Source organism: Geotrypetes seraphini, chromosome 2 (assembly GCF_902459505.1).
Source record: "Geotrypetes seraphini chromosome 2, aGeoSer1.1, whole genome shotgun sequence".
Classification (NCBI taxonomy): Eukaryota; Metazoa; Chordata; class Amphibia; order Gymnophiona; family Dermophiidae; genus Geotrypetes; species Geotrypetes seraphini.
Genome location: NC_047085.1, coordinates 469,160,585 through 469,175,281, shown reverse-complemented (window position 1 = coordinate 469,175,281; position 14,697 = coordinate 469,160,585). Strand labels below are relative to the sequence as shown.

The 14,697-nt window shown below is 42.8% G+C and overlaps 1 protein-coding gene across 5 annotated transcripts in view; it reads left to right on the top strand.

The window, feature by feature from the left end:
• Positions 1-14,697, top strand: part of DPP6 (dipeptidyl peptidase like 6) — a 1,246,761-nt gene that overhangs the window by 1,126,472 nt on the left and 105,592 nt on the right. For all 5 annotated transcript variants that reach the window (XM_033931638.1, XM_033931637.1, XM_033931641.1 and 2 more), the window contains one exon: positions 1,950-2,068. In XM_033931638.1, the coding sequence (XP_033787529.1) occupies positions 1,950-2,068 (119 nt within the window). The remainder of the gene's footprint in view (positions 1-1,949; positions 2,069-14,697) is intronic.

The following is a 14,697-nucleotide window of genomic DNA, read 5'->3' as shown; positions in this document are numbered from 1 at the left end:
TTGACCTTCCATGAATGTGGTTTGGATCCATTGCATGAGGCTAGCTCTAAATATGGGGGAAGCATTTGTTAGCAGATATGAGGGGCAGTTGTTCAGGTCGCACCTCAACAAACCCCACATAATATATAAAAACTAGTCTTTAAGCCCGTTACATTAACGGGTGCTAGAATATATGTATGTCTGTCTTTCTTTCTTTCTGTCTCACTCCCTGCCCTTGTGTCTTTCTTCTTTTCTTTCTGTCTCCCTCCCTCCTATTATTTGTCTTTCTTTCTATTTGTCTCTCTTTCTGCCCCCTATGCAGCATTTATGTCAAGCCCGTTACATTAACGGGTGCTAGAATAGATGTGTCTGTCTGTGTTTCTTTATCTCTCCTTGGCCGCTGTCTGTATCTTTCTGTCACCCCCCCCCCAAATGTCTCTCCATGGCCCTCTTCTGTCTTCCCCCCCAGAGCAAAGCTGTCTGTCCCCTTTCCCTATCTCTCCATGGCCCCTTCTGTCTCCCCCCAGCACACCCCTCCCCCCAAAGTAGCCCCATATCCCTCTCCCTGTCTCTCCATGGCTGTTTGCCCCAAGCACACCCCTCCCCCCAAAGCAGCCCCCTTTCCCCCTCCCGCTGACTCTCTCTCTGGCCCCCTTTCTCTGTCTGTCTTTCTGTCCATCTCCCTGCCCCTGTCATTTTCCCCATTTCCCTGTGCAGCAGCATTTCCATCCCATTTCCCTATCCAGCAGCAATAGCATTTCCCTCCTATCCCCCCCCTTTCCTGTGTAGAAGCAGTAGCAGGATTTTCCGCCACTCCCCCTTTCCCTTTTCTTACCTTCTCTTCCCTGCTCCGTTCGGCCCCTCCCCCTTCTTTTACTGCCGTTGTCGATCCGGCCTGCTCCTGACCCTCCCACCGCCGACAAACTCCAGCCGCGTAGGCAGCACTTTAAACACGCTGCTTAGCGGCCTTCAACTGGCGATTTCCTCTGCCGCGTCTGTCTCCGATGATGTCATAAGAGACCCGGCAGAGAAGGGCGCGAAGCAGCGTGTTTATAGTGCTGCCTACGTTCGAGAGAGGAGGCAGGGGTGAGGAAGGCTGCCGCAGTTGTGTACCTGTTTTTTTTTATTTGAAAACCGCCGCCGCAGACTCGGATAGAGTCCTTGGGCCCCCCTTCCCTTCCCTTGTAAGTCGGCGATTCAAGCAGCCTGTGCAGCAGTCTTCACACGCTGCTTCGGGTCCTTCTACTGCGCTTATTTGCTCTGCCGAGCAAATCAGGGCAGTAGAAGGGCCTGAAGCAGCGTGTGAAGACTGCTGCACAGGCTTCTTGAATCGCCGGGTAGGTATTCGGGTCAGCGGCAAGGGAAGGGGGGTGAGCGGCAAAGAACTCCTCTGGTCTGTTGCGGAGGGCGGCCCGGCTCGATTTATTGATTCGTTGGGGGGGGGGGGAATTCGCTGTGTTGGGGGGAAGGGTAGGCAAACGCGGGGACCGTCCAGTTCGAGAGAGGAGCCGGGGGTGAGGAAGCTATGGAAATTTTTTTTTTTATTTGAAAGCCGTCGCCGAGGCCGCACATGCGCAATCGTGTTTCCGCGACGGGATCAGGAAACACGATTTTTTTAGTGTGCATGCGCGTCCTACCATTTTATTATATTAGATATAGAGACTGCAAAACCACAGCGAATAAAATAAAAGTCCATAGTCAAGAGTTTTCCACATCATGTTTCAGAAGAAAATATAAAGACAATATAAAGTTCTTTTGATGGACATATGATAGAAATCTTCAATGACATCGAACTATTGGGGTTTGGAGAGGTGAAAATTGTTGAAAGTCTAGATTAGATATGTGTTTGGTAATTTATTATTAAAGTTTATAACAATTATTGCTTCAATATTTCTTGTATAGCATAAGTTTGTTCTTTGAAGTATTTATTTCAAATATTTTTCCCAATTTTATTCTTGTTTGTTTTTCAGTGCTAACACGAATGGAACTTTCAACAGACAATGCATTTCCTGTGAATTGATTGAGAACTGCAGTTATGTCAGTGCTTCATTCAGTCTTGGTTTGACATTCTTCACGTTAACCTGTGAAGGTACAGCTCTTCTCTTACTCCTTACACGTGTAAGAACATTGAAGCTTCTCCTTAGACCTTGTTTTCCAAAAGCTTCTTTGTGTTTTGTGTGCCTGCAAAAAACTCTTTGAAAAGTGGCACATATGGGTATCCTTTTGTGTGTGATACAGATAACATATGGTTTGGGGATCACAGACAGACTGTTGTATCTTTTTTATTTTTTCACTTTATTTTTATTTTAAATTTTTAGTAAACATTTTATATTACAGAATTAATGCATCAAATTTGTAATATGGCTAACCATATACAAAAAAGAAAACCATAATCACACAGTCACAGAACCTACATATTCTAAGGGCTCCTTTTACAAAGGTGCGCTAGGGCTTTAACGCACGGAATAGCGCGCGCTGCATTGCCACGCACGCTAGACTTTAATGCCAGCGTTGAGCTGGCATTAGTTCTAAAAGCGTAGCGCACGGTAATTTCCTGCGTGCGCTACAAACGCTAGCGCACCTTAGTAAAAGGAAGCCTAAGTCATATTCCATTAATGTTTCTCCTGTCACCGGCTTCCTAAATTAAAGCGCTCTCGCCTAGACTGTAGCTTACTTAAGACTAGATAGTGCAAAATGATTGTTTATATCTTAGAGGCTGATGTATCTTAATCAGCCAATGCAGATGTTTCTGCTCATTATCGTGTTCCCACACTTCAGAATAAAATGCTGCGTCTAGCATCCCATCTGACAGATCACATTGGGCACGTTTTTGCTGTGTGATATGTTAACAACAGATTTTGGAAAGAAGTAAAGGGGAAAAAGAAAGAGAGATTCAAGCTGTCAGTGAGAACCCATTTAAGTTTCATCTGTGTAGGCCTCTTTCTTTAAATCCGAGATTGCTCTCCGTGATGGAAAATGTAAGTATGACATCTCTGTTGTGCAGCTGAGTGCCACGGTGTACTTGCATAATGACTACCAGTCAAAGGGGAATGCTTCCTACAAAGAAGAGGAAAAAAAAAAAAAAAGCTCAGTAGGAATGCCTTTGACACATCAGTTGTCTGTCAGTGCCCGATTCAGCAGCCCTGGGTAGAGCTTCCTGCAGTAATGCACAGCTGAGATAAACATCGCTGCATGTGCAAGTGCTCAGAGCCGTGTCTGAAAATAGCTGAAGGGTGTCGGCCAAGTCGTGCCAGTCCCCGACAGCATTCTTATTAGCTGAAACATATCTGAATGAAAAGATGCACTGTACCAGTGTGCACCTTACTGGTAGCATTCAGACTGTCCATTGCTTATAAACCTACTTATTGACTGTAAGTAGAGAATGACACGGTGACAAAATTCATCACCGTTCCTGTCCCCACGGATAACCGCGGGAAATAATCCCATTTCATTTTCTAGTGTCTATTTCAACCTCGGTCCTTCTACACCAGCATTCTTCAAAGCAAAGCTTGCGGGTCAGTGGTTGTGGCCATTCATACTCTGATTCTTCCCTCTCTCCTTAAAGAATGACATGAAGATGGTTTCCCGCGGTTATCTGCGGGGGCGGAAACGGTGATGAATTTTGTCACCGTGTCATTCTCTAACTGTAAGTTGCTTTAACTTGCTTGTCTCTGCTTCTTGTCAGTACTAGCAATGATATTATTAAGTCGACAATTAAAGTAATTAAGCCAACACCCCTCCCTTTTTTGCCATGTTGTTTGTTTCATTTCTGTGACAAAATGAGGATAATTCTGTAACAGGATACCCACTAGAGGTGCTGGTTACGACAGCAAGCGCAAGCCTATTCTGAAATGAAAAGCGGGTGCCTGCTTTTCTTTATAGAGTGCTAACACAAATGACTGAAAATATGCATAATTAAGGCTCTTTAGCTGGTATAATGCCCGCACCTAGATGTTAGCACTATAGCACATACAAACTTAAATGATAGAATACTGTAATTTTTGTGCATACCTGTGTGCTCCACCTAAGACTTTACCCATGTGTGTTCCCACCTGCAAAGTATGTATCATCAAATCATATTGTGCACTTTTCCACTAGGTGAAAATCTATAATAAGTCATCTGCCTGGATAAGTGGCCACTTAGATGTGTAAATAAAAAGCACCATTTAAATGCGTTCCTGCCTCCTAACACTAGGTGGCTCCATATAGAACCACAGCCTACGTACATTTTAGTTTATCAACAGGATCTCTTCTTTCATTGCTCTCTTTATGAACTTCTAATATAATAAAGCCCTAAGCATGCATGCGCACTCCCACCTGCGTGCTCCCGTTTTCCGTGAGCTGTAGGGAGCCGCAGGTAGGAGTGCGCATGCGCACGGCGGTGCGGAGCTTGTCAGACACGGCGGCTCTTGCAGTCTGAAGGATGTGAACTGGCCAGGGCGATGTCAGCGGGGCCGGAACGGACTTTAATTGCTGCCTCCCAGGCTTCTCCTCCTGCTCCGGCTGGGCCCGCATAAAAAAAACAACAAAATCCAGAGCTCGCTTCAGGTTCGGCAAGGGCTGTGGGTCCTGAAACCTTCCGATTAAAGCAGCGTCTGCAGCACTCTACGCACTGCTGCTTCAGGGCCTTCTAAGTGTGTAGAGTGCTGCAGATGCTGCTGGAATTGGAAGGTTAGTCGGGACCGCGGGAAGGGAAGGGGGGGTAGGGGAAACGCTGCTGCTGCACAGGGAAGTGATGTGGGGGGAGGGAAATTGAGGGGGAGGGAATCCTGCTGTGGCTGCTGCACAGGGAAGTGGTGGGAGAGAAATGCTGCTGCATAGGAGGCAGGGAGAGAGACAGAAAGAAAAAAGAAAGACACAGGGGCAGGGAGAGACACAGAAAGACAGACAGACAAAGGGGGCCAGGGAGAGAGACAGACAGTGGGAGGGAGAAAGAGACAGAAATAAAGACACACGGACATATATTCTAGCACCCGTTAATGTAACGGGCTAAAATAAAAGTTAATAAATAATAGCTCTATATGGCTGAACATTGCCAGAGCCCCATTCAGGTATCACAGAATAAAAGAATTAAATAACATCTGAGGAATAAATACATGAATGGATATTTGTAATCCCCCCGCCCCCTCCAAAAAAAAACCCAGAACCTGGCTTAAAGCATTTCTACAGGAGAAACAATTGCAGCAATTATAGAATCTATTAACATTAACATCTAATGACTAGATAAATTATCATCAATTTTTCTTTACACAGTTTCTTTACACAGTTACCCCCCCCCCCATCCTCCCCGATATCCATTGCTCCTGGCCTGCTAAGTCCCATTTGGCTGCCTATATTTAGCTGTCTGTCTGCTGAATAAGAGTATCTTTCTCACCAGTTAACCTGGTGACTGGTTATGTTGCAAGATATAGCCAGTCACCACCAAAATGCATCAGCTGGCCGGCTAAGGCATTTGGCTGTTAGGTATAGCTGGTCAGCTGCTGAAAATCAGCTTTGCCAGCTAAATATGAGCTGCTGCATTTTGACCCTGGCATTGAATATGTGGGATCACCGCTGGGCTGCCTTCGCCCAATTGTACATATCGGTGAAAACTCAGTAAGATACAAATGAAACACTGACGCTCAAGCACATAGACAAATTGCCCCCCCCCCCCATCATATATGCACACAGAGGCAAAAGTCTTGGACAGAATTTCATGAGCCATGCTGTGCATGCTTTCTTCACGTTTTAATTTACCAAAGATGCACATATTTTAAAAGTCTCTTAGTTCAAAGTGTAATTTATATTTATGAAGACTAAAGACTGTTGCAAGCACAGTGGAAATCCTTCTGTAGCAAGGTTTTTGCAAGTAAAGCGCCTGCAGTAATGCTGGTATTGTAGCTCCAACTCATTGATTTTTAGCCTGAATCCAATAAGGAGCATCTGTTTGAATAGCATTCAGTAGCACATTTTCTAATGTTCCTTCAAGCGGCTTTGTTACTTTAATTCAATTTTTACAGTGAGAAGAAATAAAATATTTTGATGGGCCACACATTAATTAGATAGTTTTAATCATTCTCTTCACCTCCTCTGATGAAACAATTCAGAGCAAGCATAAACTGAGAAATAAAATAGTGTTAGAAAATGTTAAGAGTTCTGGAAGCAAATAAACTCATTGCAGTGCTCCACACTGCGGGCAATGGCTTTCACCAAGTGACTGTAAATTTCCCTGCAGGCTGATTCAGTCTGTACTTGGGCTTTGATACTCTTTTTTTAAAAAAACAAAATAAATAACATACCCCATGGAAGATGCACAAGAAGATGCATGCTTTTTAATCCTCTCGACAACAATGCTAGTCTGCAAGAGAGCACCCTCCCCAAATGTCCAGCAAGAGACTGGATTTCCTCTATACTCAACTTGTTCTATCCACAAGTCTCCTCAAAGACAGCAGCAATTCCTGTATCATCCCCATCGGAAACTGCAACTCCATCTACACAGAGTCCAACTCTGCACCCAAGAAGATCAATATAGAACCAAGGTCCTTGAGATAATCTCCACCTCCCTTGATACACTCTGGAATGGCAAAAACAGTTCTGCAAACTAAGAGCCCTGTGCAGGGCTCCCAAATAAAAAGTCATCTAAATAATGAAAATCAAGGCAGACCCTGCAAATTAAGAACCATGGATGCATGTTGAGCCACCAAAGGTGCATCCATCTTATCTTTTGCTAAACCATTTCTGAACTGCTCCTTAATTTAACCATGCAAACCCACCAAAGACTTTAAAATCAGATTGGAATAACAAGCCTTGATAAAGAGCCAGCTTAGCCGGACCCAAAATACTGGCATAAATATGCAAACCAGCAACAATTAGATATTGTTAGAGACTCACCCCTTCTTCCTCTTTGGATCATCCCTATCCTCTCTCTACTACTGTCCTGCTCCTACATCAGCAAACAAAAAAATATCAACATGCTTTCCTTGTAAAATGGGAAGTACACATACATTTTAAAAGTCCACAAACATTGTGAACTTTGAAATCTTTACATGGATATGGGTCATGCTTATGATATACTTCCTTTCTCTGTTACAACCAAAACTACATTGTAGGTGGTCAATCAACTGATAGGCGTCTTTTATAGAATCCTGTCTAACGCTGTCTAGCTGGGGATGCACAAAACTTACCAATCGTCTAACGATTGTCTAGCAATCGATCGGATCAGATTCCCCGATGCACAAAACTGCTGTCCGAGTGTTTTTCCCCTCGATCGCCTATTTTCTGATCCGATCCATGCAAATTAGTAAAACCCCATGCAAAATAGCCAAGCGATTGATACACTGACATTGCTTGGCTATTTAGCATCGAGATTTACCGATCGTAAAACCCGATTGCTCTAGACCTGTCGGTAACTGTGTTACCGACTGGTCGCCTGTTGTTGTTTTTTTTACATTTATTTTTCAATGGCACAGATATTTTGCTGTATTACACATGCAAAATATCTGTTGCATTAAAAGAAAAGAAAAAAAAAAAAATCCCCGATGGCCCTTGTGGTACTCCTCTTTCCAGAACCTTGTCAGAAGACAACTCAATTCTAATTGAACCCAATTAGCAGTCTTGATTGCCTGAATGAAGGTCTCTGAGGTCTTTTTTTCCCCTTTAAACATTAACTTACATCTAGTTAGTGCTTTAACTGATGTCATAGTTGTAGCATAAAAGCTAGAATACCCATCCTCTTGCTACTTTCCTTTCGTCAGTGTGGGAGTGATAACATAAACATAACATATAAAAATGCACTTTATTTATTCGTTTTTCTATACCATTCTCCCAAGGTACTCAAGCATTTTTCCCTCTCTGTCCCGGCGAGCTCACAATCTATCTAATGTACCTGGGGTAATGGGGGGATAAAGTGACTTGTCCAGGGTCACAAAGAGCAGCATGGGTTTGAACCCACAACCTCAGGGTGCTGAGGCTGTAGCTTTAACCACTGCACCACACACTCCTCTTATATACTTATATGCTGTTGTACCTTTCAGTTCAAAGTGATTCACAAAGTAAGAAAGTTATACAGGCATAGCTAGAATCCTGTTTTAGTTTACCAAAATTTCTTTCCCATAATGCAACCTGATAGGCTAAAATTCTGTGGGGGAAAAAAATCCGCTTATAGATGCAACCTTTAACTGAAGGAAATGCAAATGTAGTAAGCTTGCACAATGTTTTCTATCGGTGAAAATGAAGCGATCAAAGAAATAATTTGGCACAAGGCCCGATAACATTTAAAGCAAAAGCATCCCAATTTAAAGAATATCCGTGCCTCGACTGGAAGCCAGTTCAACGTCCAGTAGTACTTTGTCACATGCACTGATTTTTTTCAATTTGAAAATCAGTCAAACGTCTGTATTCTGGATAAGTTGCAGTCTTTTGATATTCTTTTTTGAGAGGCTAAATAAATAATATTACAATAGTCTAGAAGACTCAAAATCAAAGACTGAACAAGAAGTCTGAATGCAGGAAAATCAAAATATGCTCTGATTGTCCTAAGCTTCCAAAGCATGAAATAGCCATTCTTAACCACAGCATTCGTATGAGTGCCTAAAGTCAAATTGCGATCCTGAAGAATCCCCAAAATTTTAATTTTGTGGATAATAGGATAACTGATTCCATTCAATATTAATTTGTCTTCTTGGATTTTGTTATGGGGAGAGGCCCCAAAAAAATTTTGTTTCTTCTGTATTAAGTTTTAATTTAAAGTCTCTCATCCAGCTTTCCACAGTTTCCATGATAACCATTAGCATTTACAAGACATCTGATGATAAAGAAGTGATAGGGACGACTATTGTAATGTCGTCTGTGTAACTATAAAATTTAATTCTAAAAGAATCAAAATTATTTCCCAACAACGCTAAATAAAGAATAAAAAGAGATGGAGGGAGATAGTGATGGTGATAAAAAAAAACTTTTTTCAAATCATCAGAGACAATTTCTTTCTGAAGAGAAAGATTTACCGAGTAGGCTACCATTGATAAAAGTTCTTTCTTATATTGCAACGAAAAAGGAACTGAATCCAGAGCTAAAGGAGTGCAAACTCCTAAAATATTTAACTACCTCAAAGTCTGTAACTGCATGGAATTGAGCCCAAAGGTACTCAACAGGTTCTGAGTTTGACCCAAGATTTTGACTTTGTATGAATCTCCAAATCTAATTTAATCTAATCTATTTGTGTGTCGCACATACCTAGTCAGGTCGAAAGGGGATCAGGAGGAGGGACTAAAAGGGACCTTGAAAGGGGGGGAGGGTATGGGGGGCAAGAAATCATAGTTGTCTAGGAGCAAATCACGGTTGCTGGCTGTTAATGTAAAACTAGAGGCAATCAAATCATCTAGTTCACTATTAAAATAATCCGCATACCCAGATGAAGTCAGAGACTCATATACAAGAGGATGACCTAGATGAAGTCAAATCATTTACAACTTTGAAAAGATAATGAGGATTATTGTCAAAGTGATCTACAGTATTATCTTATTAATAAAATATCTCTTACTATGCAACACTTCAGCTTAATAGAACTTCTTCATAGTTATCTCTTAACTGTTGGGAGGGGTTCTTCTGTTCCCCAAAACTGGCACATTTGTCTCCCTAGTGTGTACTAAGTTTTAGTAAAAGCCAGAACGATGTATTCTACATATTAAAAAGTTGTAAGGAGGGCCAAACAACAGCCATCATAGTTAAAAGATGAGGTCAAAGGAGTTGTAAGAGTTTCCGAGTTTATTTAGGGCTCCTTTTACTAAGGTGCGCTAGCGTTTTTAGCGTACGCAGGAAATTATCATGTGCTAAGCTCAATGCTGATGTTAAGGTCTAGCGCATGCGATTCTGTGCGTTAAAGCCCTAGCGCACCTTAGTAAAAGGAGCCCTTCATCTTTCATATACCGTTTGTCAAAAACATACCTAAACAGTTTACAGTTATCAAAATATTGTTAAGATAAAACAAAAACTTAAAAGTAAAAAGTGGAGGGGGCGACATATATAAAACATATAGAAAAAAAAGGAAAAAAAGATCTGAATGAAGAAAACAGGAAGCAGCATAAGCACAGTCAAATTAGACACAAAACAGTGGTGAGGAAAGCTAAAAGAAAATAGAAGGAGAAATTTGCTGTAGAGGCAAAAAAAAAAAAGCCAGCCATTCATTTTATTTATTTATTTGGATTTATTAACTGCCTTTTTCATGAAGAGATTCACCCAAGGTGGTTTATAATACATTGAATAGTAATCAGGTACTCTTAAGTATATGAGTAATAGAAGCAGAAAGCCTGTGAGGGAGACTCAGCACCTATTAGATAATCAAGGGGTAAAAAGGACACTCAAGGAGACGAGGCCATAATGGAAAGGCTAAATTAATTATTTGCTTTGATCTTTATTGAGAAGAGTGTAAAGCAGTAACCTGTGACAGAAGTGGTATTTAAGGGTGACAAATTGAGGAACAGAAATCTCAGTGAACCTGTAAGATGTAGCATGTCATATCAACATGTTAAAGTGCAGTAAATCACCTGAACCTGATGGTATATGCTATAGACTATTGAAAACAACTCAAAAATGAAATTGCTGATCTACTATTAGTATTCTGTAACCTGTCATTCAAATCATTCATGTTACCTGAAGATTGGAAAATAACCTATATAACACTGTGATCATGTGATGGGGCCGAGCATTCATTACCCATCACACACCTATCTCCAGAAAACAAAAACAAAAACACAACTGAAGGGACGCAGTTCTGAACCAGGGCAAGGTCAGCACATAGGCCAGTTCAGCACACTGATCTAAGGCCCTGTGTAAGGATCTGAGGCCTTGTGAAAGAAGTATGTATCCTTTCTCATTCCCTCTCCCCTCCTGCCATGTAGACAAAGCAAGGAAAACTGTTAGCACCTTGTGACAGAATGCTGAGGCATTCCCCCTCCCTTTTTTGTTACAAGATCCTTGTCACATATTAACCTGACCCAAGTCTCCCCTTATCTTATTCCTTATCTTGTTTATTCCTTATATGGGCAACAATCAGACTTTGCCAACATGCAAAAGCAGGCCCTGAGTTTAAGGCTAATCATGAGGTGCTTAAGGAGCATGCATTATAACCTTTGGACTGTCGCATGCTATAGTAAGATTATAGACATATTAAAAGTGTACTCAATGGAATCACTTTATTGTAACTGTTATGATGTATTCAGATGTCACGTGAGATAGCTTTGAGAATCACATTAGATATGTAAACAATGAGTTACCTTGTTATAATCTGCACTGTAAATGCATGATGAAATTGTAACATAGTAGATGACGGCAGATAAAGACCCGAATGGTCCATCCAGTCTGCCCAACCTGATTCAATTTAAATTTTTTCTTCTTAGCTATTTCTGGGCAAGAATCCAAAGCTCTACCCGGTACTGTGCTTGGGTTCCAACTGCCGAAATCTCCGTTAAAACCTACTCCATCATATCTAAACCCTCCTAGCCATTAAAGTCCTCTCCAGCCCATCCTCCCCCAAACGGCCATATACAGACACAGACCGTGCAAGTCTGCCCAGTACTGGTCTTAGTTCAATATTTAATATTATTTTCTGATTCTAGATCCTCTGTGTTCATCCCACGCTTCTCTGAACTCAGTCACCGTTTTCCTCTAAACCTCCTCTCTCGGGAGTGTATTCCAGACATCTACCACCCTCTCCGTAAAGTAGAATTTCCTAACATTGCTCTTGAATCTACCTCTGGTTTTACCATTTTCCTTTCTCTGGAAAAGATTTTGTTCTACGTTAATACCCTTCAAGTATTTGAACGTCTAAATCATATCTCCCCTGTCCCTCATTTCCTCTAGGGTGTACATATTCAGGGCTTCCACTCTCTCTTCATACGTCTTCTGGCACAAGCCTCCTATCATTTTTGTTGCCCTCCTCTGGACCGCTTCAAGTCTTCTTATGTCCTTCGCCAGATACGGTCTCCAAAATTGAACACAATACTCCAAGTGGGGCCTTACCAATAACCTGTACAGGAGCATCAATACCTTCTTCCTTCTATTGGCTATGCCTCTCTTTATACAGCCCAGCATCCTTCTGGCAGCAGCCACTGCCTTGTCACACTGTTTCTTTGCCTTTAGATTTTCGGATACTATCACCCCAAGGTCCCTCTCCCCGTCCGTGCATATCAGCTCCTCACCTCCCAGCATATACGGTTCCTTCCAATTATTAATCCCCAAATGCATTACTCTGCATTTCTTTGCATTGAATTTTGGTTGCCAGGCATTAGACCATTCCTCTAACTTTTGCAGATCCTTTTTCATATTTTCCACTCCCTCTTCGGTGTCTACTCTGTTACAAATCTTGGTATCATCTGCAAAAAGGCACACTTTTCCTTCTAACCCTTCAGCAATGTCACTCACAAACATAGTGAACAGGATTGGCCCCAGCACCGAACCCTGAGGGACTCCACTACTCACCTTTCCTTCCTCTGAGTGACTTCCATTAACCACCACTCTCTGACATCTGTCTGACAGCCTGTTTTTAACCCAGTTCACCACTTTGGGTCCTAACTTCAGCCCTTCAAGTTTGTTCAACGGCCTCCTATGAGGAACCGTATCAAAGGCTTTGCTGAAATCTAAGTAAATTACATCTAGCATATGGCCTCGATCCAGCTCTCTGCTCACCCAATCAAAAAATTCAATCAGCTTCGTTTGGCACGATTTACCTTTTGTAAAGCCATGTTGCTTGGATCCTGTAACCCATTAGATTCAAGGAAGTACACTATCTTTCTTTCAGCAACACTTCCATTATTTTTCCAACAACTGAAGTGAGGCTCTCTGGCCTGTAGTTTCCTGCTTCATCACTGTGACCACTTTTGTGAATAGGGACCACATCCGCTCTCCTCCAATCCCCAGGAACCACTCCCGTCTCCAGAGATTTGTTGAACATGTCTTTAAATAGGACTCGCCAGAACCTCTCTGAGCTCCCTTAGTAACCTGGGATGGATTCCGTCTGGTCCCATCGCTTTGTCCACCTTCAGTTTTTCAAGTTGCTCATAAACACTCTCCTCCGTGAACGGTGCAGAATCTACTTCATTTTCTCATGTAACTTTGCCAGACAATCTCAGTCCTTCTCCAGGATTTTCTTCTGTGAACACAGAACAGAAGTATTTGTTTAGCACATTTTCTTTTCCTCACCACTCTCCACATATCGGTTCCCAGCATTTTTAGTTTAGCAATAACCTTGCATAGCATTAGCTAAGTAATTAAGGGAGTTAATATACTCAATAAAAGGGTGAGAGACCATCCGTTAGGGTCACCTCTTCCCGACCTGAGTCCTGTGTGAAGCCTCATTCCTACAAGTGGCGCCTAACAGGGACCCTTCGCCCTGCTTGCTCCATCTGACGATAAGACTGGGAGCACCTCATCCTCTGGGATCCCCTCAAGTAAGTATGGGAAATTCCCTGTCAGATTTACAGCGTGCTCATGTGAAAGAATTAAAGTATGTTCTGAGACATACAGATAGAGAGGCCTCTGATTCACAGTTAAAATGTTTAGTACAAAAGATAGAAGAGTACTGCTCCCGGTATCCAGAAAAAGGATTAGTAAAATTAGAAGATTGGCTTAGAGTCGGGAAAGTTTTGTATGCTGAGCCTAGGGTCTCGGCAGCCATATTGCTATTGCTTAAGTGCAAATGTGCCTTGGAGAAGGTAGGTACAGAGGCATCTTCCAAGGTGTCAACAGTCTCATTAACCGTTTCCCCCCCCCCTTGACTATTCAAGTCAGAACACACATCCAAAAATCATACCTCCAGCACAGGTATCCCCAGCTCCTTTAAGGAAAAAAAGGCAGAAACATTAGCACCTCCATCCCGACTCATACGTGTATGCGTTTACTGTGTTCAATCCCTACACACAACTCTGTTATTCACATAGTTTTAAAACACCTGACTAGGTCCCTCTAGCTCTTCATGGTCATCTCTGAGTCCTCCCTGGTCATTTCTGGGTCTTCCTGAACCTCATTGGCCCGCCAGGTCTTCAGGCAGCTCCCGGTACCATTTACTTGTCTCTCCATCGGTTGCCACCGGTCTTACCGGTCACTCATCAGTCCCTGTCAGGCTAGGACCTTGGACTCCTCTGACCATTTCTGTGGGATCACTGCCGGTCCTTTTGCTCCCTGGCCTCTTGGGTCCCCACGGGTCCTGGATACTTCATCAGTCCCTCTGCCAGTTGTCAAGCTTCAGGCCTTGCTGGTCACTCCAAGCTCTACCAGCCCTCCGGCTACTCCTTCCAGACCCTTCCCAGCTGCTCAATTGTCTCTCTCTGAGGGCTGTCCCTGAGGACTCCTTCCAGTCCTTCAGTCGCTCTCTGTGAGGATTCTCCCAGTCACTCCAAACTCAGCTTTTTCCAAGTAGGCTAATAAAGGGCAGGGTCTCGCTCCTCTACTGCACTGGGCCCCCTGTCAGCACCAGTCAATACTATATTGAAGACTTACCGGGAGTTAGGCTGAAGCCAGCATTCCTCTTCCCGAGGGTTGTCCAGGCTTCCGAAGGAAGTCTTATTCTTCCCAGCTTTCTGTCCTAGAGCTGTCCTTTTTAGTACCCTACTTCACTCAGGGTGAGTGGAAACTCCCAGGTGACTTTGCAAGATCTATATGCATATGAGTTCCACCCACCATTATTCAGGCTCCTTCTGTTGGCTCCTGACTGGTACTTCACCATGTCACAAACACCAATTTTTAAAA